Genomic DNA, 22897 nt, shown 5'->3' on the forward strand with positions numbered 1-22897 from the left:
TGCATTGACTTTGTGTGCGATTAGGTTTCATGCACATTTACTCCATATTTCTTTATTTTCTGTTAAAGGGTCTGTGCATGACTTAATGCAAGTTAAACCCTTCAATGGAAAAGGTCATATGGCAATACATTATTGTTTTTTTCTTCAAATTATTTGATACCGGGAAATTGGTGACCTTACTTTAATTTAAACCATGCTAGCTATCTAGTTTTATCTACCTAAAAAAGCCAGTTTTGTATTCTTTGATATCAAGTTCAATTCTCCATGCAGAAACGACATTTTTTTTCTGTGTCTTGTAGCATCGTATATTCTTAAAATATTTTCTCGCACAATATCTGGACATCGGTGGGCATGCAACATTGCAAAACCACACGTTTACAAATGAAAATCAACACTCAGACTATAGTCACAAAGTTAGTAGGACAATAAATGAACAAAAGACAAACCCGGGACACAGAATTACAAACAATAGACCATCAACCCTGAAAACTAAAAGTAAAATAGAAACATGGATCACGAAAAATATGCAGGGGCGACACCAGAGAGTGAAGATAACTTGCTTCTTGCTAGACACTTCCATGAAAAACAATTTAATATTTAAAGGCAATCTTTTGTTCCAGTTTTTTTTTTGAAATTTTTCTAACATGAGGCATTTGCCTCATTTGCCTCAATGTAGTTACGGCCCTGGTCAGTAGGTTTTTATGTAAATGAAATCAAATAACTAATAATTTTACTTGAGATCAGATGTCAAGTTATTTTTAAACACAAAAAAAAAATATAAAAAATCGGTTATTAATAACATGCAGTCAACAGGATATGATAAACACATGAAGTTATTAGATAGTACAACCGGAGACAACCGGTTTTAAAACTAGGTATGATCATGTATACATTTCTTGTTCAACTCAAGTTCAACAGTTGAAAAACAAAATTTGCATGAAAGCATGTAAAAGAGTGACCAAAATGACACAGATATTAACAACTATTATAGGTCTTGGTACGGTCTTCAACATGAACATAGCTTATATCGCATTATGTAAGTCAGCTATAGGCCTCAATATGACAAATGTAAAACAAACGAGAAAAGTAACGGCCTATTTATGGACAGTTTATAAAATCTTAAATATGTTTATAATTATTTAAAATGATAATGTATTTGCATATATATCATGGAATGCTATCGAAGGGTATATTGAAGAATAATGGCCAAAATTAATAAGATCAATAAGGATTAGAACAAAACAACGGAAATGCTGGTTGAAAATTTGATTTGATTTTCGGTGTTTTAACGCCACTTTTAAGCACCGCATTTAGGCTATTTCGTGGCGGCCTGTTTTATTGGTGGAGGAAGCCCTAGTGTTTGGAGAAAACCAACGACCTTCGATAGGAAAACTTGACAATCCAAGTCAATTAAGATTGGAGTCGAGTGCACCCGCACGAGCGGGTTTCGAACTCACCTCAGTGTTGACGGGCTAGTAATTACAGTACAGGCGGAAACCCGGTTGAAATAGAACAAAAGAATCAAATCTCTTTGTTTACAGAGAAGGCGATAAATGCTTAGGGGACGACCATTTGATATTCTGGGGGGGGGGGGGGGGGGGGGCAGGAGGATTTGTTTTTGATCGGTTATTTATTTTTGTAAACTGAGAGGACAGATTATTCATTTTCTGCACTATTGAAGCAAGATTTTTCATTTTCATTAAAGCAAGGGACTGATTATTCATTTTCACAACTATATTTATGTTATTCGAAAACATACATTTTTTTAAATATTTGTTCATTATGAATAATACATGTATAGTCAAGTCATTATGTACCATTTAATCAGAAAAGATCATAATTCCCTGCAGAAATTTTAAGATTCAAGATTGCATTCATAACCTCAGACACATACTTGTGTACAAGAGGACAATATAATATACAACATTTTAAGATAATACATAGCGATACAGGACAAACGAAACACAAATACATAGTAATAACTATATTATAAAAGACAATTGGTATAATTAAATGAAGTATTTTATAATTTTGTTCACGAAATGAATCGTTTATATATATTCCCAAGCAATAAACCTGTATTGCATACATATATAGTATTAAAGTTAATTTAGTTCACTTAGCTTCTTTGAAAGGTGAATCAAATGTAGTGTCAAACATGATTTGCCGAGCGGAGCGAGGCAAAAAAAATTTTGAAAGGTTTTGGAACCGCTGAAGGCCCAAGAAGCTATAGACCTGCTAAGTTATTTATTTTCAATACATTGCAAATCAGGTTATTTATTTTCAAACTACCACAGAACAAACCATTTATTTTTGTGATTATCAAGGCTGAGTTATTTATTTTCAAAATCCTCACAGTACTAAAAGATGAAATATATGGGTCGAGTGAAATACCTATCTAATGAATGACAAAAACAGAGTAGGTGTGTTCGAATAGCTATTTTTTTACTAAAAGTACTTGACGACAGCCTTTCAAGTTGGGTGATGAAAATGCATATCCTCGAAAAATAATAATTTTGTGTGTGTGATAACTAGGGTTTATAGTCTTCAACCACTAAAAAAATCTAGTCTGCCCTTCCACGAAATTTTTAATTAGAATTTTTTTTTTAATGTTTATGAATTTTCGAAAATTCCAACTGACAACCGATCAGACAAGTTTAATCAATGCAGACAAGATCATTAACTGATGCTCATTAGCGAGTTGATACATTTGTCTTTTAAAATGCAACTGACATATAAGGATATAATAAATTTATCGGTTTCCAAGAGAAAAATTGGTAGCGCGTCATCCCTACAATGGCTTCCATTTCTACGATTGTGAAAATGAACTGGCGCAATGGGGAGATAATTTTGACGAAGTAGGATCCTGACTGATTTTAAAAAGTAAAATCATGCGCATAAAAACTTTTTAAAGATAAGGAAAAATACACTTTGAAATTAAGGAACTTCCATTCAGACACAGATATTAGAAAAAACTTAATAAAGACCGAATAGCAATTTCGTATATCTTATAAAGGTTCTTTTTCCCAGTCTGTATCACCTACCCTGTAGCGCATACTCTCGGGACTGATATTGTTTTTGTGTGGTGATACAGTATGCGATACGGATTTTGCCATGTATTATTCTATATAGAATAGTTACAAAGCATGCATGCCTCTAGCCTTTGTTAGTCTTGTATGATTTTTAACTTTAGTTTCTTTAATATATTTCGGAGTTTAGTTTGACGTCCATTAACACTGAATTAGTATACATTTTTGCTAGGGGCCAGCTGAAGCACACCTCCGGGTGCGGGATTTTCTCGCTGCATTGAAGACCCATTGGCGACCTTCAGTTGTGATCTGCTCTTTGATCGGGTTGTTGTCTCTTTGACACATTTCCCATTTCTATACTTAGTTTTTTTATATATAAAAATATTTAATAAGTATAAAAGCTGATATGTGATGATGTGAATGGTTGTACAGAATATACACTTTAGTGTGCTATATTACTTAGTACACAATTAGAAATCTCTTTCACTCTTTATCAAATTCATATTAATTCTTTATACTTCTTTTATTTTCATCATTAATGACGAATCACCGTAGGTTGAGGTGTTCAAATTATGTGGCGTCTTTTCTGGTTACCAGTTCAGATTTTTAGATCCTAGTAGTTTGATTCCGTTATTTTCCCATAATTAGGACATACAAAAAAGAAGTGATATGAATTTTCATCGTTATCACCACATCTCATGACGGGTCTGAAAGGAAATTGACATGGTTAAGATCACATTATTTAAAGAAAGAAAGAAAGAAAGAAAGAAAGAAAGAAAGAAAAAAAAAGAAGAACAAGAAGAAGAAGCTGAGCATTGACGTTGAGTCAAAATAACGTTTTATTAGTTTTCGACAGCCAAAATCGTGATGTTTAGCTACTTGGGTTTTTAAATTCAAATTAATTATTAATTTGGATATAAAACTTTCCAAAACCGAATACAAAAACATGCGAATACAGCATGTATCAAGTGTATGTCTATTTTCTGGAAGATAGATGTTAATAGTTTGTGTGGTCTTAATTTGTACTACCAATGCTTTTAGTAATTCCTTCTTTTATTTTAATTATGCAAGAGAGATTGTTTTGAAATTGTGACAATACAGAATCCTCACAGAATGAGTTCACTCTGGCTCATTTGACTCTCCTTTGAAGCTCACCTGGCCTAAAAGGCCAAGTGAACTTTTCTCATCACTTGGCGTCCGTCGTCTGTCGTCGTCCGTCGTCCGTCGTCTGTCGTCGTCCGTCGTCTTCCGTCGTCCGTCGTCATTAACTTTTACAAAAATCTTCTCCTCTGAAACTACTGGGCCAAATTTAAACAAACTTTGCCACAATCATCATTGGGGTATCTAGTTTAAAAAATGTGTCCGGTGACCCGGCCAACCAACCAACCAAGGCCATGGCTAAAAATATAACATAGGGGTAAAATGTAGATTTTGGCTCATAACTCTGAAACCGAAGCATTTAGAGCAAATCTAACAGAAATTCAATTGTTTATCATGTCAACATCTATCTGCCCTGAAATTTTCAGACGAATCGGACAACCGGTTGTTGGGTTGCTGCCACTGAATTGGCAATTTTAGGGAAATTTTGTTGTTTTTTGGTTATTATCTTTAAAATTATTATAGATCGAGATAAACTGTAAACAGCAATAATGTTCAGAAAAGTAAGATCTACAAATAGATTAACATGACCAAAAGGGTCCGTTGAACCCTTGCAGAGTTATTGCCCTTTATAGTCATTGTTTTCCAATTTTTCGTAAATTTTTGTAATCTTTTTACAAAAATCTTCTCGTCTGAAACTACTGGGCCAAATTCAACCATACTTAGCGACAATCATCATTGAGGTACATTGTTTAAAAATGTGTGCGGTGACCCGGCCATCCAACCAAGATGGCTGCCATGGCTAAAAATAGAACATAGGGGTAAAATGTAGATTTTGGCTTATAACTCTGAAACCGAAGCATTTAGAGCTAATCAGACAAGTGATTAAATTGTTTATCAAATTAAGATCTATCTGCCCTGAAATTTTCAGATGAATCAGGCAACTGGTTGTTGGGTTGCTGCCCCTGAATTGGTATTTTTTAAGGAAATTTTGCCGTTTTTGGTTATTATCTTGGATATTATTATAGATAACGATAAACTGTAAAAAGCAATAATGTTAAGCAATGTAAGATCTACAAATAAGTCTACATGACCAAAATGGTCAGTTGACCCCTTAAGGAGTTATCGCCTTTACAGTCAATTTTTAACAATTTTCATAAATTTTGTAAATTTTTGTAAATTTTATCAAAATATTTTCCTCTGTAACTAATGGGCCAAGTTCATTATAGATAGAGATAATTGTAAGTAGCAAGAATGTTCAGTAAAGTAAGATCTACAAACGCATCACCATCACCAAAACACAATTTTGTCATTAATCCATGCATCTGTGTCTTTTGTTTAATATGCACATAGACCAAGGTGAGCGACACAGGCTCTTAAGAGCCTTTAGTTTATAATAATTATTCTAATTTCAGAGTTGTTCAGGGTTAGTTTAAAGCAGGGGCGAAAGATACCATAGGGGCAGTCAAAAGAGACAGATAAAGACTCATACTAACTGGTAGCCACTCAATGTAGTGGTTCACTTTGGGTGTAATGAGAGTAGGTCTTGATTTTATATGGGAAGACGGGAAGGGAAGGGGAGGATTTTTTTTTGGCGGAATATTCATTTCACTTGATGAGAGATCAGATTATATATTTTATAATTTGTTATGAAAAAGATAATGTGGTATGATTGCCAATGAGAAAACTCTCCGCAAGGGACAAAATGACACAGAAATTAACAACTATAGGTCACCATACGGCCTTCAACAATGAGCATGCAAAAATGAATTTTGAAACGAATTTTGTCTAAACGAATTTTGTCTATTGTCTACTGAAATGAATTTGGTCTATTGTCTACTAAAATGAATTTTGTCTATTGTCTACTGAAATGAATTTGGTCTATTGTCTACTAAAATGAATTTTGTCTATTGTCTACTTAAATGAATTTGGTCTATTGTCTACTAAAACGAATTTTGTCTATTGTCTACTTAAATGAATTTTGTCTATTGTCTACTAAAATGAATTTTGTCTACAAAAAATGAAGCTGGTCTACAAAAAATGAAGTTTGTCTAAATAAATAACTTTTGACATTATAATATTGAAGTTCTCATAAAACAAGCCTGTATCACGTAGTTTTTTAAGACAAAAATGATTTTGTTATGACAGAATTGAATTTTGTGTACACAAAATTGAATTTGATTAAAAAAGTGCATTTGGCTCCCCGTACAAGGACGACGTGTTATAGTTATTACCCTCTTTTTTTCGCGGTCAATGAAATTCTTTTAAAGGGATCTGAAATATGAAAATATTTAAAATTATAAAAAAAAATGCATTTGTAAACAAATTAAGATTTAATATTGTGGAAAATAACATTCATTGTACCAAAACTAGTATAAACTGATCATAACGGCTTCTTAATCGGAAATTCAACTACGTCCCGGTCGGAAAAGAATATGTCAGTGGTCAATTTTAAACACGCAAATATGTAATAACGCCCTTGAACAGTACTATAAATTCGTCTGCTTAGTAAACACTTTTTGTGAATTGTCAGATCTCCAGCTTTGACGGTAAGTGTCTTTTATTTGATCATTGATTCATTAAGCGTTATAATTAGAGTTTCTGATATATAGCTCATCTTTTGTTTCGGTACTTGATTTTTAAAATTCCAATTGACCAGTTCCACGGGTGTAATTCGGTTTAACGAGAGAAATGATCGTGAAAGAATATCTAACGGCGGTCAAGAATTGAGAGACGATCGTGAAAGTTCTGGTAACGGATCGTGAAAGACATTTAATCGATAAGACATATAAAAGGTCAATACATATTCTAATTTAATTAATTACACAGACAAATTTACGACAAAATAAAACTATCGGTCAAAATGGTTCAACATTATGATCAGTATGTGAGAATATCCAGTTTTTAAAAGTACAAAGTTATTACAAAACAACAAAAGGCAGATTGCTTCTCGACATTTCAATGACATAAAAAATGTAAACAAACATGATTTTTTCGCAAATTCGACTAGAAAAATTACTTTAATACGAATAAGGGCATTCTATTTGAATTAATCAAATGGTTCTCATAGTTATTTTGTATAAACATAATCTGAAACTTGGTAAATAAAGAACTATTTACACAAAAATTGATTTTTCGGATCGTGAAAGATCACGTACCGCATTTTTGAAGATCGTGAAAAGGATCGTGAAAGATATGATGCTACGAAGACGTTCAAATTATTCTTCAATTATATCAAAATTAATATTTGTTATTGGTATTGAGAAAAGCTATATATATACATAGGTTAACATCCTCAATAGGTTTAAGCTTTTCAAAGTATAAAATATTTAGAAAATGAAATGTAAATAGTTGGATGATTGTAGGATGAAGCTTTTTATTGTCATGTGAAGTACTCACTTATCACGAGTTATAGGATACCCACATTTTGTAAATTGGATCCTATAAACTACATGTCCGTCAGACAGGATTCACCTGACCCCGAATTTGCCTTATTTCATGGATGAAGATTCATTTTTGTGGTCAAGTCCGTATCGCGGATTCGTTAAGCTTTAGGATAACTGTCTGTTGTTATGATTGTGAGGTGTACATTTTCGATTTCTGCAAGGTTTCAAATAACATCGAACTCATTATCATGCATCATTCGGCAATGCTCGTTTTATGTTGTCTAGCCTTTTGGATATATACCTGTATGCTATAGCGTCATGGTATTTCGTGGATGGTGTACATGTCTGTCTGCATGTTTCATATATGACCATGATGACGTCAATTGCATTTGATATATTGAATGATAGTAAGATGTCTATATCTGGCTGTCGGTCAGGGTTCATATACTTTTGACCTTATGTTTCGAATTAATTGGCCAAGCATAACTTTTACATTTGTCAGTTTCTAAGGCACTGTAAGGATCGGAACACATTTATTTGGTCTACGGGATATTTGTAGAGATCTGTATGTCATGGTTCATCTGACCTTGCACTCTTTTTATGAACCATTGACAATCATAATTTAAAAAAGAAGATGTGGTATGATTGCCAAAGAGACAACTATCCACAAGAGACCAAAATGACACAGACATTAACAACTATAGGTCACCGTACGGCCTTCAACAATGAACAAAGCCCATACTGCATAGTCAGCAATTAAAGGCTAGGATATGACAATGTAAAACAATTCAAACGAGAAAACTAACGGCCTTATTTGTATAAAAAAAAAAATGAACGAAAAACAAATATGTAACACATAAACATACGACAACCACTGAATTACAGGCTCCTGACTTTGGACAGGCACACACATAAATAATGTGGCGGGGTTAGACATGTTAGCGGGATCCCAACCCTCCCCCTAACCTGAGACAGTGGTATAACACTACAACATAAGAACGAACTATAAAAATCAATTGAAAAGGCTTAACTTATCAGATGGACACAAAATACATTAAACGCATTAAGCGCATTTGCCACTTCTAGTAAAACCCTTGATATTATAGACGTTCCAAAAATTAACTATCATAAGTAAAGCAGACGAGACATTACAGCATTTGCGCTCTGGTATTCTATAGTCTGTAGTATATAGTTAAATGAATCCACATCTGCGTTGTATATACAGAACTTAAGAAAGTACTGTTGCACACAATGTTGGTTATCATTCAATCTCAAATTACTCATGAAAGATGCTGTTTTGCTGTAATTTTTTGTTTGATGGATATCATTTTGGTTTAAACGTTGCATATCCATATTATTGGCTAAACAGTGCCTGAATTGCACTTGACCGATTCTCAGAGCTGAATCTTTCAAACTTATTTAGAGACGTTTTTAGTTGTTTTTTTTTTTTTTTAACTTTCGAGGTAAAGTGTTGAATAAAAAAAAAGAATAGCTTTAATGTTCATCCTTATCAAATAGTTACAGGCTTCAACCAGTTGTAGGTTTATCAATTGGTAAAAGAAATACTAATTTCTGATTACTAGTAATAAGTCTGGTCACGCATTATCTTTCACGATCAAAATAATGCGTTGCCTTATCTTTCACGATCAAGTTTGATGGATATTCAACAAATTCAAGGTTTTCATATACAAATTAATGCTTTTAATAGAAGAACATACCTTAATTTTACTGTACTATCAGATACACCAAAGATTTAATTTCAAATATATCACGATAAACTGAAATATGACCATTATAGGTACTAAAAGCGTGTTATTTGTAATTAATTTGATAGACATGCATTGCGCCTTTTGTGTTTTTTCATAAAGTACTGCGTATTTTCTTTATTTCATTTCACAGGTATGTTGAGGAAGTTAAACCATTTTGACAGACATTATTTTTTTGTTTGGATTTGTTCCGCGTTTTGAAAATTAAGCGATTTTTTTCAAAGATTCTGACGTAGAATTTTCCTTAAATGTCTTTCACGATCCGTTACCAGAGCTTTCACGATCGTCTCTCAATACTTGACCGCCGTTAGATATTCTTTCACGACCATTTCTCTCGTTTAACCGAATGATACCCGTGAGTTCACTCTTGATAAAAGTTGGTCAAGTAAAGGGCTACAGACGCAAACAATCTATAATGGTTTTTCTTATTCATTTTAACAAGCACAAATATTGAAAACATGAAAACAATGGACGTGTGTGTTATCTTACATAGCTTATTAAATATAATTACAATTTATTGCATTCTACATTCTATCATAACCATTTTTTCATTGGTGTTAATTTAAACTGCATGTGTACTTATTCTGGCTTGTATTATATATTTTGGAATGTGCGTCTTGTACATAACTTGAAGGGAAAAAAAACATGCTAGAGATGCAGAAGTTCGGGATTGAACCGTTTAATTCGCGGGAATTCGGGATCAGCCAGTAAAATGTCCGTGAATTCAGGAATTTGTGAGTACATTGTATCATTTAGAGAGCTAGGACACATTATTTGCTGGGGAACCTGTCCTTCTATTGTTTTAAGAACATTCACAAGTTTGTGAAGATGATCTTATACATGTATAATCGAACCGTATGAAGATGATCAAATTATATTTTGTAAAAAAAATTATGCGATATTAGTAAAAATATAATCTAAATAATAAAATACCTATACTAAGTTAATAAACAGTTATTGTAAGATTCTAGTTTCAACAGAATATATTTTTCATTTCAGAAACTTGACAATTTGGTATTAAAGATGTCTGTTCTAAAGATGATGTTGCTTGTCTCAGCTTTTCTTGTAATACGGGCTGATGAGGACAGTAAAGGGCATATACACAAGCAAATGGAAAGGAATTCTGATCCTGACACTGAAGCCTCGGATAAGCTTCTTCGACGTAAACGTGACTACTACGGACACTGCACTTCCGTGAGTACACCATTTACCAACGATGGAGGCGGCGATACTGTCTATTTGGACCGTCAAAGCCCCAACTGTGGGCTTGCCGCTATGAGATCATTTCATTTGGTACGGAACGGAGCCAGAAACCAGGTCAGATATGATTTAAGTTGTTGCAGTTTACCTCGTGATTTCAGCTGTACAACCGAATCACGACACACGATGTTCAATTTTGATGGGAATGGTCAAGTGATATATTTGGATCGTCATCAAGTAACCTGTCCCTATAACGGATTTTTAAAGCAGTTTCACCTGAACCGCAATGGAGGTCACGACATGTACAGGTATACTTATTCGTGCTGTACACCAAATGGGTCGGAGCGGGCAAACATGAGATGCACGTCCCACAGTACACCAGCTAATTCTGATGGTGGTGGAAAGAATTTTGTATATCTTGATAGACATCAAGTTACCTGTCACCTTGGATACTTCCTGAATAGCTTTAGACTTGCCCGTCCAAGTCCTGGTAACATACGCTACGATTACAGATGTTGTGCGTATATTCGGAACCAATGAAATCCTCATGCATCCACAAGACCATATGATCTCAACAACCCGAAGTGAAATGCTGATGCTGCTGAACTTTGAAAATATAACTGCTTGATTTAGAATATTGATACTGTGTTATATTTGATAGGGTAATTAGGAATCTAGGGAGGTATTTAAAAAACAATTTTCCTTTTATTTTAAAATGAAGGTTACCGTGAAAATATTATATTTTTAAAGAAAAATATTTAAACCTTGAACTTAACTGATAATAATAAAATATTTACCTAGATAAAGATTCAATCTATTCAAAATGCCTATTATGAATGCTTGCTTATATTGAAGTTCTTCTGGTAAAAATGTTTATGTTTGAAAAAATGCTTTCATATAGTAATACACAATACAATAAATGCTTCATTACATTGAGTTCTTTGTAATTGATGTGATAATATGTCTTTATTGCCATTAAGAATATGATAGAAATATCCGGATGTTGCTTCAACATGCAGACCGTAACATTTTGCAAGCACAGTAGAATCTGCCGGTTTTAAATAATATAGATATACCAACATTTATTGAATGTGAATAAATATGAGCCTATTTCTAAAACTATTTTTACCATTTCGGTGGTCTCGACATCGTGAGCTCGCCTCGAATGGTGAAAGGTTTTTGTTAGAACCTCCATTACGTCAAATAAAACTTTGGATGTATACTTTGTCATAAATCAGGACACTTGTTTTTGAAGTTTACATTAGTCTTACGTTGTTTAACATTTGTCTTGCTAGGGCCTCGTATGGCTAACTGTATGGTATAATGTTTGCTAATGATTGTTGAAACCGTACGATGACATGTATATAGCTGCACGCGCTTTAGTCTCTTGTTGATAGTTGTATCATTGGTAATCAGAATACATTTCTTTATTTTGATATTTAATTATCACCTGAATCAAGCATGCCGCAGTTGGACTCTTTAGTAAACCTATATATACTTTCGAGAGATCTCCAAGCGTGACTTCGACAATCGATATAATATGAAGTTGCTGAAAGTAAAGTTTGATCTACATATATATTTCTATGTAAAGTTTCTGCTTCAAGATGTGGCAGCGAAAACATTTGACATGTATGTATTAATCAATTAAACCAATAAAAAACGACAGATTTACCCAATATTTCCTTAGAATGGTGGATTTTCGAGAAAATCGACAAAACCATCACGTAACATCGATTTGAAAAACATACAAAAACCAATATAACAGTTGCTTAAAGAATTTTAACATATAATCCTTTTCTAATATATATCATCTATTCAGTATAGTTTTACGTTTCCGAACGTTCACACTTAGCACCACTGCTACAAGATGGGTGTGAAATTATATTGACTCTGTTAAGATCATACATTTATTTTTTTAAAGAAATTAAGCATCTAAGTTGATTCAAACTGTTGTTGAGTGTACGATTTCCAAATTCGTAATGTTTAGGTACTTGGGTTTTTGAATTAAATTTAATACTTTTAATTATATTTTTTTTAATAAAACCGATATCAGAAACATACGCAAACAACATGTACTAAGTGTGCGTCTATTTTCTCGAAGTTGGATATTAATTAAGGGTTGAGGGGTTGGTGCGGTCTTAATTTGTAAAGTCTGTTATTCTGTAAACATTTAATTTTCACCCCTTTTTTCTCTAATCTTCAAAAAATTAACCCCTTTTTTCTCTTATCTTCAAAAAATTAGCCCCTTTTTTCTCTAATCTTCATTTTTTAAGGGCATTATTCTGTAATCATTTAAACCCACCAAACCCTCTGATATGTACAATATCCAAAATGTAAACATCAACCGAAGGACGACGTGCTATAACTATTTCCATTAGGTATTAAGATCATTTTTTTGCACGGTCGATGAAATTCTGTTATAAGTGATATGAAATATGAAATTATTTGTAATCATTGAAAAAATAAATGCATTGTTGAAAAAATAAGATTTAATACTGTGGAAAATTACATAACGAATGTCAAAATTAGTACGAACGGATCATATCGGCTTCCTAATCGGAAAATTAGTACGAACGGATCATATCGGCTTACTAATCGGAAAATAAGCTACGTCCAGGTCAGGAAATAAGATTGTAGTTTATGATGTCAAGGACGAACATTAGAATGAAAAAAGCAAAAACAAACAACAACAACAACAAAAGTGCATAATAATATTGCAAATGAATATGTATAACTATAAGTAATCCTAGTTTTTTTTATCAAACAATCGAATTTAACTCGCTTGAAAAACTTAATGTTCTTCATAACTATTTCAATAGCTAGACTATATTTTCATCGGCGGGAATTTAATTTGCGTGTGTACTTGTTTTTGCTTGTATTATATTTTTTTTAAAGAGAGTCTGGAACGAAACTTGAAGAAAACATGCTAGAGGGGCGAAAGGATTTTTCGGTAATTCGGGATAAAACCGTTTAATTAGGGGGAATTCGGGAACTCGTAATGTTATGTGATATAATTTAGCGAGCTAGGACACAATTTGCTAGGGAACTCTATTGTTTTAAGAACATTCCCAAGTTTGTTACACTAAACAATAAAAGCTTCATAATACTGTTATCATTCTACGTCTTGTTTTTTCAACATGAAGATGGTAAATCGGATTTACTGCTCGCAAAATGTTACTGTCTTCGTGTGTTATCGACTGTTGGGATTAATTGAGATATTCTTGCCTTTTACGGGGACTAAATAACTGGACAAGACATCATTACAAAAACACGTCTTTATTCTCCTTAAGCACGTTCATACTAAAAACATCAAAAACAGCACTACGGGTCTGACCTTACACCCTTACCTGGAATAGCCCCGACCTCGAACAGAATTCAACCCTAATACATAACATCCCCCCGCTTAGCAAACATTTGGATATTTTTTTCCCACAGGTTGAATTCAGTTCAAACCATAATACTATGTAAATATCAATTTATAAAAAACAATCTCCAGTACAATACGACTCCATATGCAAAAATCTTATTGCAATACGTTTCAACTCTTTGCTCTACAATCTCACATCTTACTCCATATGCTCTGGTAAAATTTGATAACGTTATGAAATCACAATACAATTATTTGTAAAATAGCATATATATATAAGTGAAACAATGTTGTCATGACTGTAGCTGTTTATTATACATCGATAAGGAACCAACAGAGACCGCTACCTCTTATTGAAAATGAGCTTTCCACAATAGGTTTCATCCACCATAACTGTTTCTCTCACACTCTCATACCCCCACCCCCTCCCCCCTACTCTCTCTCACATACTCGTGGATCCGTATTAATTTATAGTTAATGAAACTTGTTTCAGAAAAGCAACACCTCTTGAAACGGTAATTTATGATATCTATCACACCGCTACTGACAATATTCCACATGAACATTCATTCTACTGTATCAAATGTACACGCTATTAAATGATTTCCGTTATCATGAACAAATTTGATGAAAATCAGTTATGTGCAAATAGTGAAAACTGATATGCAAATCTTGAGTGAATTTATGCACACTTATTAAAAAAATGGGCTATTCCAAGTCAACCAAAAATACAATGAAATGCAATAAATTTGAACAAACGATTAACATTAATAAAGTGCTTCAATTAACAGTTCAAAGTTTATCAAATTGTTGGACATCTATACAAGAATACGAATGACGGCGAGATAAACCTCACACAAATATCAGGTGCAACAGAGATGATGCTTGTGATTCTTTTCTTTTCTTTTTCTTACATTACTTTGTTAAGCAAACTTTATCTCTGGATACTTATGAATTAGCGGCGATGAAAATCCCACACGCTTATGCAGTTAGGAGCAGACGCTACTTTGATAATTTATTTCATTGTAAGCGGCGGAATAATTTCCACACGCCCAAGCTATAATACACTTAATTTATTATAGGCGGGGGCCTTTTACTAATAATCTCTTTGGCTTTAACGTTGAGATCAGAAATATCCATCCAACGTGCGTTCTGTGCAGGTTAGCCACAAAGATGAACTAAATATTTATGTGTTCCGTTCACTATTTTACAAGCAAGTATAGTAATACGTTTGATTTAAACATTGTCTTTGATATGACTATCTGTGGACGATTCAGGTGTCGTAAAATTAGTGTTATGGAAACGCATGGGTTTTCTATGTGTCCTTTTAGAACGTCGCACGGGTAAATTATTTTCTGATGTGCTTACATCCGGGACATTGGATAATTCATTTTCGGATGAAACAAGATCAATGCATGGACTATCGTTCTCACTGTGTTCCGAATGTTCATCTGATAGTAAATTGTGTTCTACTGTGAACAGATTGACATTTGTAATAACTGGATCCATGAAATAGTTACACTGATTAGGTTTGCGAACATATGCCGGCTTTAGTCTGTTAATATGGATTGACGGGAAAATTTTAGATGTAGTCTGGTCTTTTACTGTATATAAGTGTGGACTTTCACAATTTTCAACAACATATGGTCCTGCAAATTTGAATTTAAATTTATGTCCTGGACCTGTCGGGTCTTTACTCATGTATACACAGTCGCCAAGTCTTAATGTTAAGTTATGAACTTTTTGATTAGCGCGTTCCATCATTGCTGTTTGCGACTTTAGTGCGTGATCCTTTACTTCATTCCGAATAATATCTGATCTTTCGGAAAATTGTTTAAGATAGTCATGATAATCTTTTGGGATTGACGCTAAATTCAAATCACGAACGTGTCCCGACAAAGGAAATTTAGGACGACTGCCGTAAAGAATTTCAAAAGGTGAATATTTTACACTGTCATTGGCAGTTGAATTTAATGAAAATAAAATAGATGGTACCATATCCTCCCAATGTTTTCCCTGTTGAATGTAAGGCGTCATGAGTTCTGCAAACGTTCTATGCGTTCTTTCACACAAACCAACAGTGGTGAGTAAAACTCGGTGTGTATTGCTGATTTATCTCCAGTAATCGACACACTTCCTTAATTGCACGAGCGGTGGCTTCCGAACCACGGTCACTGATCATAGTATCGCAAACTCCATATTGAGATACAAGTTTAAACAAGACTTCCGCAACTGCCAACTCATCTTTGTTCGGTATAGGCTCTGCAACTAAAAATTTTGTGAACGCATCGACGGCTGTAAATATATAAAAGTTTCCTTTTGCTGACACTGGTACAGGTCCGTATAGGTCCATTTGCCAAACCTGAAAAGGCGCTTTAGGTGTCTTAAAAGCGACGATACCTGCTTTTGTTTTAACATGTTTAACTTGAGTAACTTTTCGGCTCTGACAATCGTGACAACTTCTAACATAATCCGTCACACTCTGTAATAATTTCGGGAAATAATAATGTTCTTTTAACATGTCCGCTGTATGTTGAATGCCACCGTGTCCACCTAACGGTGAGTCATGGTACAATCGAAGAACGGTTTTAATAGCGACCTCTGGTAACGCTAGTTGATACGAAGTGAAAAGTTTTGTCCGTTTACACTTTGCTGTACGAGTATGAAAAAGCAATCCATCCACCATGTCATAGTTTTGAGTTTCGAGTAGAAGTTTTCTAGCAGCTTTCTGTGAAGAGGGTAATTTATTCTGTTCAAAATATGATATAAAAGGTCAAAAGTATGGGTCCCGCACTTGCAGTTTTTGAAAAGTGTCCTTACTAAAATCACCATGTCTAAAAATTGCAATTGAACCAGTGAATTTAACTTGCGTATTGTTCTCACTTGTAGCCGTTTCTGTACTAAGATTAGTTTGGGTTTCGTCACCATCGGTATTTAATGTTGTAAAATTTGAATGATCTTCCTTTTCCGTAGAAATTTCTGTATCCTGATTTTAAGCACTTGTTTGTGATCGACTGATTCTGACTGATTTTCAGTGTCAATATTTTCCGGTATATCACGGTGTCCTGTATCTGCTGTTATATTACGGTCTTCATAGTCACATTTGTCCGTGAATTGTTGATATTTTATGTAATCTGGTAACTGACTTTTTATTTTGTAAATTGTTTGATCTGCTACATCGTAATCTTCTGTATCAGCGTCATATCCAAAATCGAATTGTTTGTTTTGAAATTGTTTACTGCGCTTAAAATGTTTTAATTCCTAATGGAGTCGTGACTTTGCATAACGTTGTTAACTTCCGGAAGATTGTGTTCTTGAAAATCAGTACGAAGTCTTTCAGAATCCATAAAATTCGGAAATTTAACACGCTTTCCTTCAAATTGTATATCCCCAACATGTTCGGGAACGTACGGAAAAAATGGTTCCTCTTGATCAGGACTATCAATACCTTCACAACTAGTCAATCGAGATGACCGAGATAAAGCTTCTGCAACCTGCATATCTTTTGCCGGTTTATATCGTAGTTCAAAATTGAACTGTTGCTATATTGCTACCCAGCGTTCATATATGGCCCCTTTAAGTTGTTTTTGAAATGTAGGCCGAAGGGCCTGGTGGTCGCACTCGATAATAAATTTACGACCCCTCAAATACATTGCACAATCTAAAATAGCTGTTACCATCCCTAGTAATTCTAATTTTGTAGGTCCGTACGATCTTTGCCATTTTCTCAATGACTTAGAACCAAAACGAATTACACTGACCTCCTTACTATCGCTAGCTGTCTCCTGATACTGGTACAACATGTATCCTATACCTTTAGAACTGGTATCCACTGCTAACTAAAACTCAGTATGAAAATTTGGAAATGCTAAGATAGGAGAATTTGTCAATAAAGATTTCAACTTGGTAAATGCATTTTCTTGTTCTGATGTCCAACGAAATTTGGCGTTTTTCCGAAGAAGTTTGGTTAGAGGTTCTATTTCAGCGCTAAAATTTGGAATAAATTTCTTGAACCAGTTCAACAGACCTAGTGCACGGCGAAGTTCACGTACTGATCGGGGTGACGGATATTCTTGAACTGCTGTAATTCGATCAGGCGTAGGTTGTATACCGTCTTTAGAAATAAGGTGGCCAAGAAACAAACAAGATTTATGTGCAAAATGACATTTCGTAGGGCCCAATTTTAGGCCAGCGGCTTGTAAACGATTAAATACCTCATGTAAATCACTAAGGTGTTGCTCAAAGGTTTCTGATGTTATTAAAACGTCATCTAAATAAAACAGACAAGAATTGAATGTTAACCCATGGAGCACTTTGTCCATTAAAAGTTGAAATGATCCTGGCGATGAACTTAAACCCATTGGTAGGCGGAGAAATTTATATGTACCGTAACAAGTGTTGAATGCGGTATATCGTTTGATGTCTGGAGATATAGGCATCTGAAAAAATCCTGAACTTAAATCGATATGAGTTATGAAATTCGGGGTCCTGTTTGAGAAAGACTCTGTTAAATCCTGTAATTCTGGTAGTCCATAAAAAACTGCTGAGACTAAGAATTTAAATAACGGAAATCGCAACAAAATCTGAACTGAGAGAGACTGTTTGAAGACTGATTGAAATCGCTATTTTGGCTATTTCGGGACTCCTTGGCTCTTTTTGAGACTAACACTATGGGACTTGTGATGGGTATATCTTCGGTTTCACCAACCGGGGAAATTATTCCTTGTTTTAGCAAATGATCGAGATGATCCCGAAGTACTTGTTTTTTATCTGGGGTAAGGCGATACGATCGCTGATATTTTGGCTTGAAATCCGGTTTTAGTATAATCTTGTGTTGCACTACGTCCGTGAAACCTAAAGCAGGATTTTCGTCTGTTACAAATATGTTGTAATGCGATTTTAAAAACCCTTTCAATTGTCCATGTTCAGACTCAGATAAATGTTTTGGAATATCAAAATAGGAGAAAAATTTTGTCCCCATCTTCACACTTTTCGGTCGAAAACTGTACATTATTAACCTCAGGATTTTCTCTATTTCCTATACATGTAGCTATTAAATCAGAGTCATTGTCAAGTATCTCAAATTTCGCAACAATCTGACCCCTTGGACTATCAACTATTTCATTTGTAGAATTAAACAGTTTGACAGGCACCAGTTTATCTTTATTTACAGAAACTACCGATTTCGCTGTCAAAAAACCTAATTTAAACAAATAATTATGGTTCGTGCATATTCCTTGCATACCATGTAAAATATCATTATGAACTTTGCCCCATACTATCATCTCAGAATTTGGCAAAACTGACAAACGCTTTTGATTTTTCACTTTACAGAAACGGGAATATACGGTCAACTTTGAAAAATCTAGCATTATTTTCTTCGAGACCAAATAGTCTGTGCCTAATAATAACGGATGTGATGTTTGTGAAAATACATGTACTAAAATCCAATGTTTTCCTTGTGGAATTTGTATTTTAATTCGTGAAAGACAAATAATGTTAACAGATTGGTTATTAGCTAAAACAATTTTCTCACTAGTTGAATTTACCCATGAATTGTGAGTTTCAGGTATTGATTTAATTGTTGTGAAATTACATTTATTGAGCTTCCCGTATCTACTAGGGCTGCAATTTTCAAATTCAAAATCTGTACAGGCAAATAAATAAACTTATTCCGGCTTTCCATATTTGATGTAGAACACTGCATTTCATCATCGGAAGTTTGAAAATGTTCAGATTGAACAGTGTTAATAAAGGACCTAGAAGGCGAACGACTACGACATCTGGCACCTATATCAGTCCTCCCGAAAGACCGTGCCTGGTGTCCCCCGGGACTGTTCAGTTTCCCGAAAGTCTCTTACAATTAACCGCTGAATGACCACTTTGGTCACACAACTGACATGTGATATCGGAACTGCTAACTCCTTGTCCGTTCCAGTTGCAATAACGTTTAATATGATTTGGCGAATTACAATTGAAACAAAGATTGTTTGTTGCCTGAGGGAGGTAGGTTGCCTGCTGACGACTGTTGGTTGCCTGAGGGGGTTGGTTGCCTGCCGACGACTGTTTGTTGCCTGAGGGGGGTAAGTTGCCTGCTGACGACTATAAGCAAATCTGTTTTGTTTTGTACTTTCATCAGTTTTAGATGCAGTTAAATTTTGGACTGCCTTAGTGAGTGTCCATTTGTGACTGTAAGGAGGCGAACTCGGAGTCACGTTTATCACTAGGTTTTGCCTGTTCACTTGCCGCAGCTACTTGTAGCTCAGCCTTCCTATACCCATAAGCTTCGCCCATTTTAGCGGCTGCTAATGCCGATGGACTGTCTCTTTGATGACCGGCTCTTACAAAAAATCCTAGTTGTTCGGGTAACCCTTTAATGAATTTAACTAAAATTTCGTGATCAGGTTTTTTCAATGTATTTGCTTTTTCCATAAGTTGGCAATAAAAATCATCAATTGACTGGCCTGACGATAAAGACATGTTTTCAAAGATTTCACTATCAAACATAGCTGTAGGATTTTGCCAGTCTAAATCAACATATTCATCTGTGAACAAATGTACTATAGCTTCCCATGATGCCTTATTTTCAGACGATAGTGAATTAAACCAGGTTAATGCTGGACCAGTCAAATGTAAATGAAGCGCCGCTATTATGAGGTTGTCGTCCAGTGGTGAAATGTTATGTAGGGTTGCATATGATTCAAACTCAGCAATAAATAATGCAGCATTTTCATGGGGATAGCCGCCAAATTTCCGACAGTTTGCTAGTTTTTCCATCGTGTCTGAAATGGCAAGATTTGAATTACATGTTGAAAAGTTCAAAGGTAGTTTTGGGGACGGAGTAAGTAAATAATTAATATCTGGCTCCCGAAGCTGATTTAGCGACAAAAAATCGTCTGATAGAACAGAGTTTGGTTGTTCAAGTTCAAATTCTAGGGAATCGTCAGAGTACTAGGACAATGGTGATATAGAAACGGGTAAAGGCAGTAGTGGGGTTTCAGGCGACTTAATTGATATCAATCCAAATTCGACCTCAGTGGCGTTATCGTCATCAGAAAAAATTGCCGAGAGTTAATTTGAAGTCATTTACAAAATTATGTTACCAATGATCAGGATTACCCTATACATGTAGCGAGTAAATTCTCACATACACATTCATAAGATGCCATTTTAATATAAAGAGCAAAAATTAACAGTTGTGGGTCTAGCGAGCTAGAATGATATTACGCTTTTATATGTATACTTCAGTCTAAATGTATTACGCTTTGTTTAATGCCTTGTGTAGCGAGTTAATTTTCCCATACACTGAACCACTATACATACAACAATGTTCATGTATCAATACAAAGAGCAGCGAGATAAATTCTCACATACAAAACTGAAAATCTGTGAAAAACATACCAATCAGTTAGGTAAATGTTTTAATTACAATCTTTATTAAGCCTTAAACAAAGTCTGAGAAGCCAAAGCTTCGCTAGTGTAGGTGACGGATGAATCCCATCCAAGTACAGAGCGAACGATGTACTATAACTCGTTTGCAGATCGTAGTGCCGCTTTCTGGATGCCAAAATGTCCAAATTGAAATCCGGCGAGTTTTGTCCTAAAAATTCGTTTAAAGTGATGATGTACTTATTCACTTCTAATAACTGCTCATGTAGAATATCGTCCTTCTTTAAGAACTGGTCGGGATCAGGGTGGTTATGAAACTTGTTCCACCAGTAAATAGAATGAAACGGAACTTGAAGAAAAATAAGTCGCACTGTTGGGAACTTGTGCATTAAGGTGTAGATATCCCGTAAATCCTGGCAAAGATCTGTTACCACTTGAAAATCAGATGATTTCAAAAAAATATATTTACCAGTCTTGAATGTTAAGTCACAGGTGCCCAACCATATAAAAAGAGTAATGTGTATCTGCCCTAAGTCCTGAAATGTCTTCACAGCTTTTTCTTTCAACCATTATAAATTCTGTTGTACTGTCGTGCCGGGATGTATCCACCATACAATTTTCCGTTCAGGGTGTTTATCTACAGTCTGATCCGTTAAATACCTTCCCTTACTGTTAGATAAACGACAGGTATATTTTTCAAAGTTCCCACAATTTCTTACCTCGGACTTAAGTTGGTGAGATTTTTCTCGGCCTTAGAAATAAGACTCATTCGGGTACAAAAGTTTCAACAACCAAAGTAAATAAAAATTGTCTCTGTGTAAAAAACATGTGCTTGCCACCTACATGTAGTGTCACGCTTCAGTGCACTCAAATCGATCCTCGTGGTAATTCACAAAAATATTTCAGTTACACAGTATAAAATTGAAAGAAATTGTCAAAAGCGGTTTACAAAACAAAGGAGTAGGTCCGGTAAGGACTCATTTTAGCCTCAAATTTCAGTTTCAACTGACGAAAGATTTTGACCACTTTTTAAACACTTAAGTGTCTATTTCACTTGATTCAATTAGTAAAAGAGAAAGATTTTAACTGATTAAGTCATTAAAAATTATCCGATTCAAGCTCAAAATATAAAAAATCTCTCAAATATGCCAAAAAACGTCATTTTTCAGATGTTTTTTTGTTAAAAATGAAAGTGGCCGCATCCGTGTTCATCCACAACCTTTATATATATGTTATGTATTATCATAAAATACAACTTACATTTCAATATTAAGGATAAACACGAATGCGGCCACTTTCGTTTTACAGGGAACCCGTCTAAAATTTTACTAAAATGATAGAATTTTGAAGATTTCAGTAATTTAGCATGACTTAATGGTGCTACAACAATATATGTGCATTGTATTGCCAAAAACAGCCCATATTGTTGTAGCAGAATCATTCAACTGTCCAATAAATAACTAAAAGTTTACATTTAACAATTTTGTAAAACTGTTATATTTTGGGGCCAAAAAGGGGTCTTACCGGACCTACTCCTTTATCCATTTGAAGTCCTCCACCATGAGATGTTCTTGCCTTTTACGGGGACTAAATAACTGGACAAGACATCATTACAAAAACACGTCTTTACAATGTTTATTCTCCATAAGCACGTTCATACTA

At 34.5% G+C, this 22897-nt stretch overlaps 1 protein-coding gene across 1 annotated transcript; it reads left to right on the forward strand.

Moving 5' to 3' along the window:
* The first annotated feature begins 6564 nt into the window (after positions 1-6564).
* On the forward strand, positions 6565-11426 carry LOC134686841 (uncharacterized). The gene is made up of 2 exons (XM_063546645.1): positions 6565-6676; positions 10279-11426. The coding sequence occupies exon 2, from the start codon at positions 10303-10305 to the stop codon at positions 11017-11019; it is 717 nt and encodes a 238-aa protein (XP_063402715.1). The 5' UTR covers positions 6565-6676; positions 10279-10302; the 3' UTR covers positions 11020-11426.
* Positions 11427-22897: the final 11471 nt, after the last annotated feature.

Source organism: Mytilus trossulus, chromosome 10 (assembly GCF_036588685.1).
Source record: "Mytilus trossulus isolate FHL-02 chromosome 10, PNRI_Mtr1.1.1.hap1, whole genome shotgun sequence".
In the NCBI taxonomy this organism is placed as follows: Eukaryota; Metazoa; Mollusca; class Bivalvia; order Mytilida; family Mytilidae; genus Mytilus; species Mytilus trossulus.

Excerpts from the sequence above, each read along its gene's own strand:
- LOC134686841 (XM_063546645.1), top strand. The coding sequence starts at position 10,303 with ATGTCTGTTCTAAAGATGATGTTGCTTGTCTCAGCTTTTCTTGTAATA.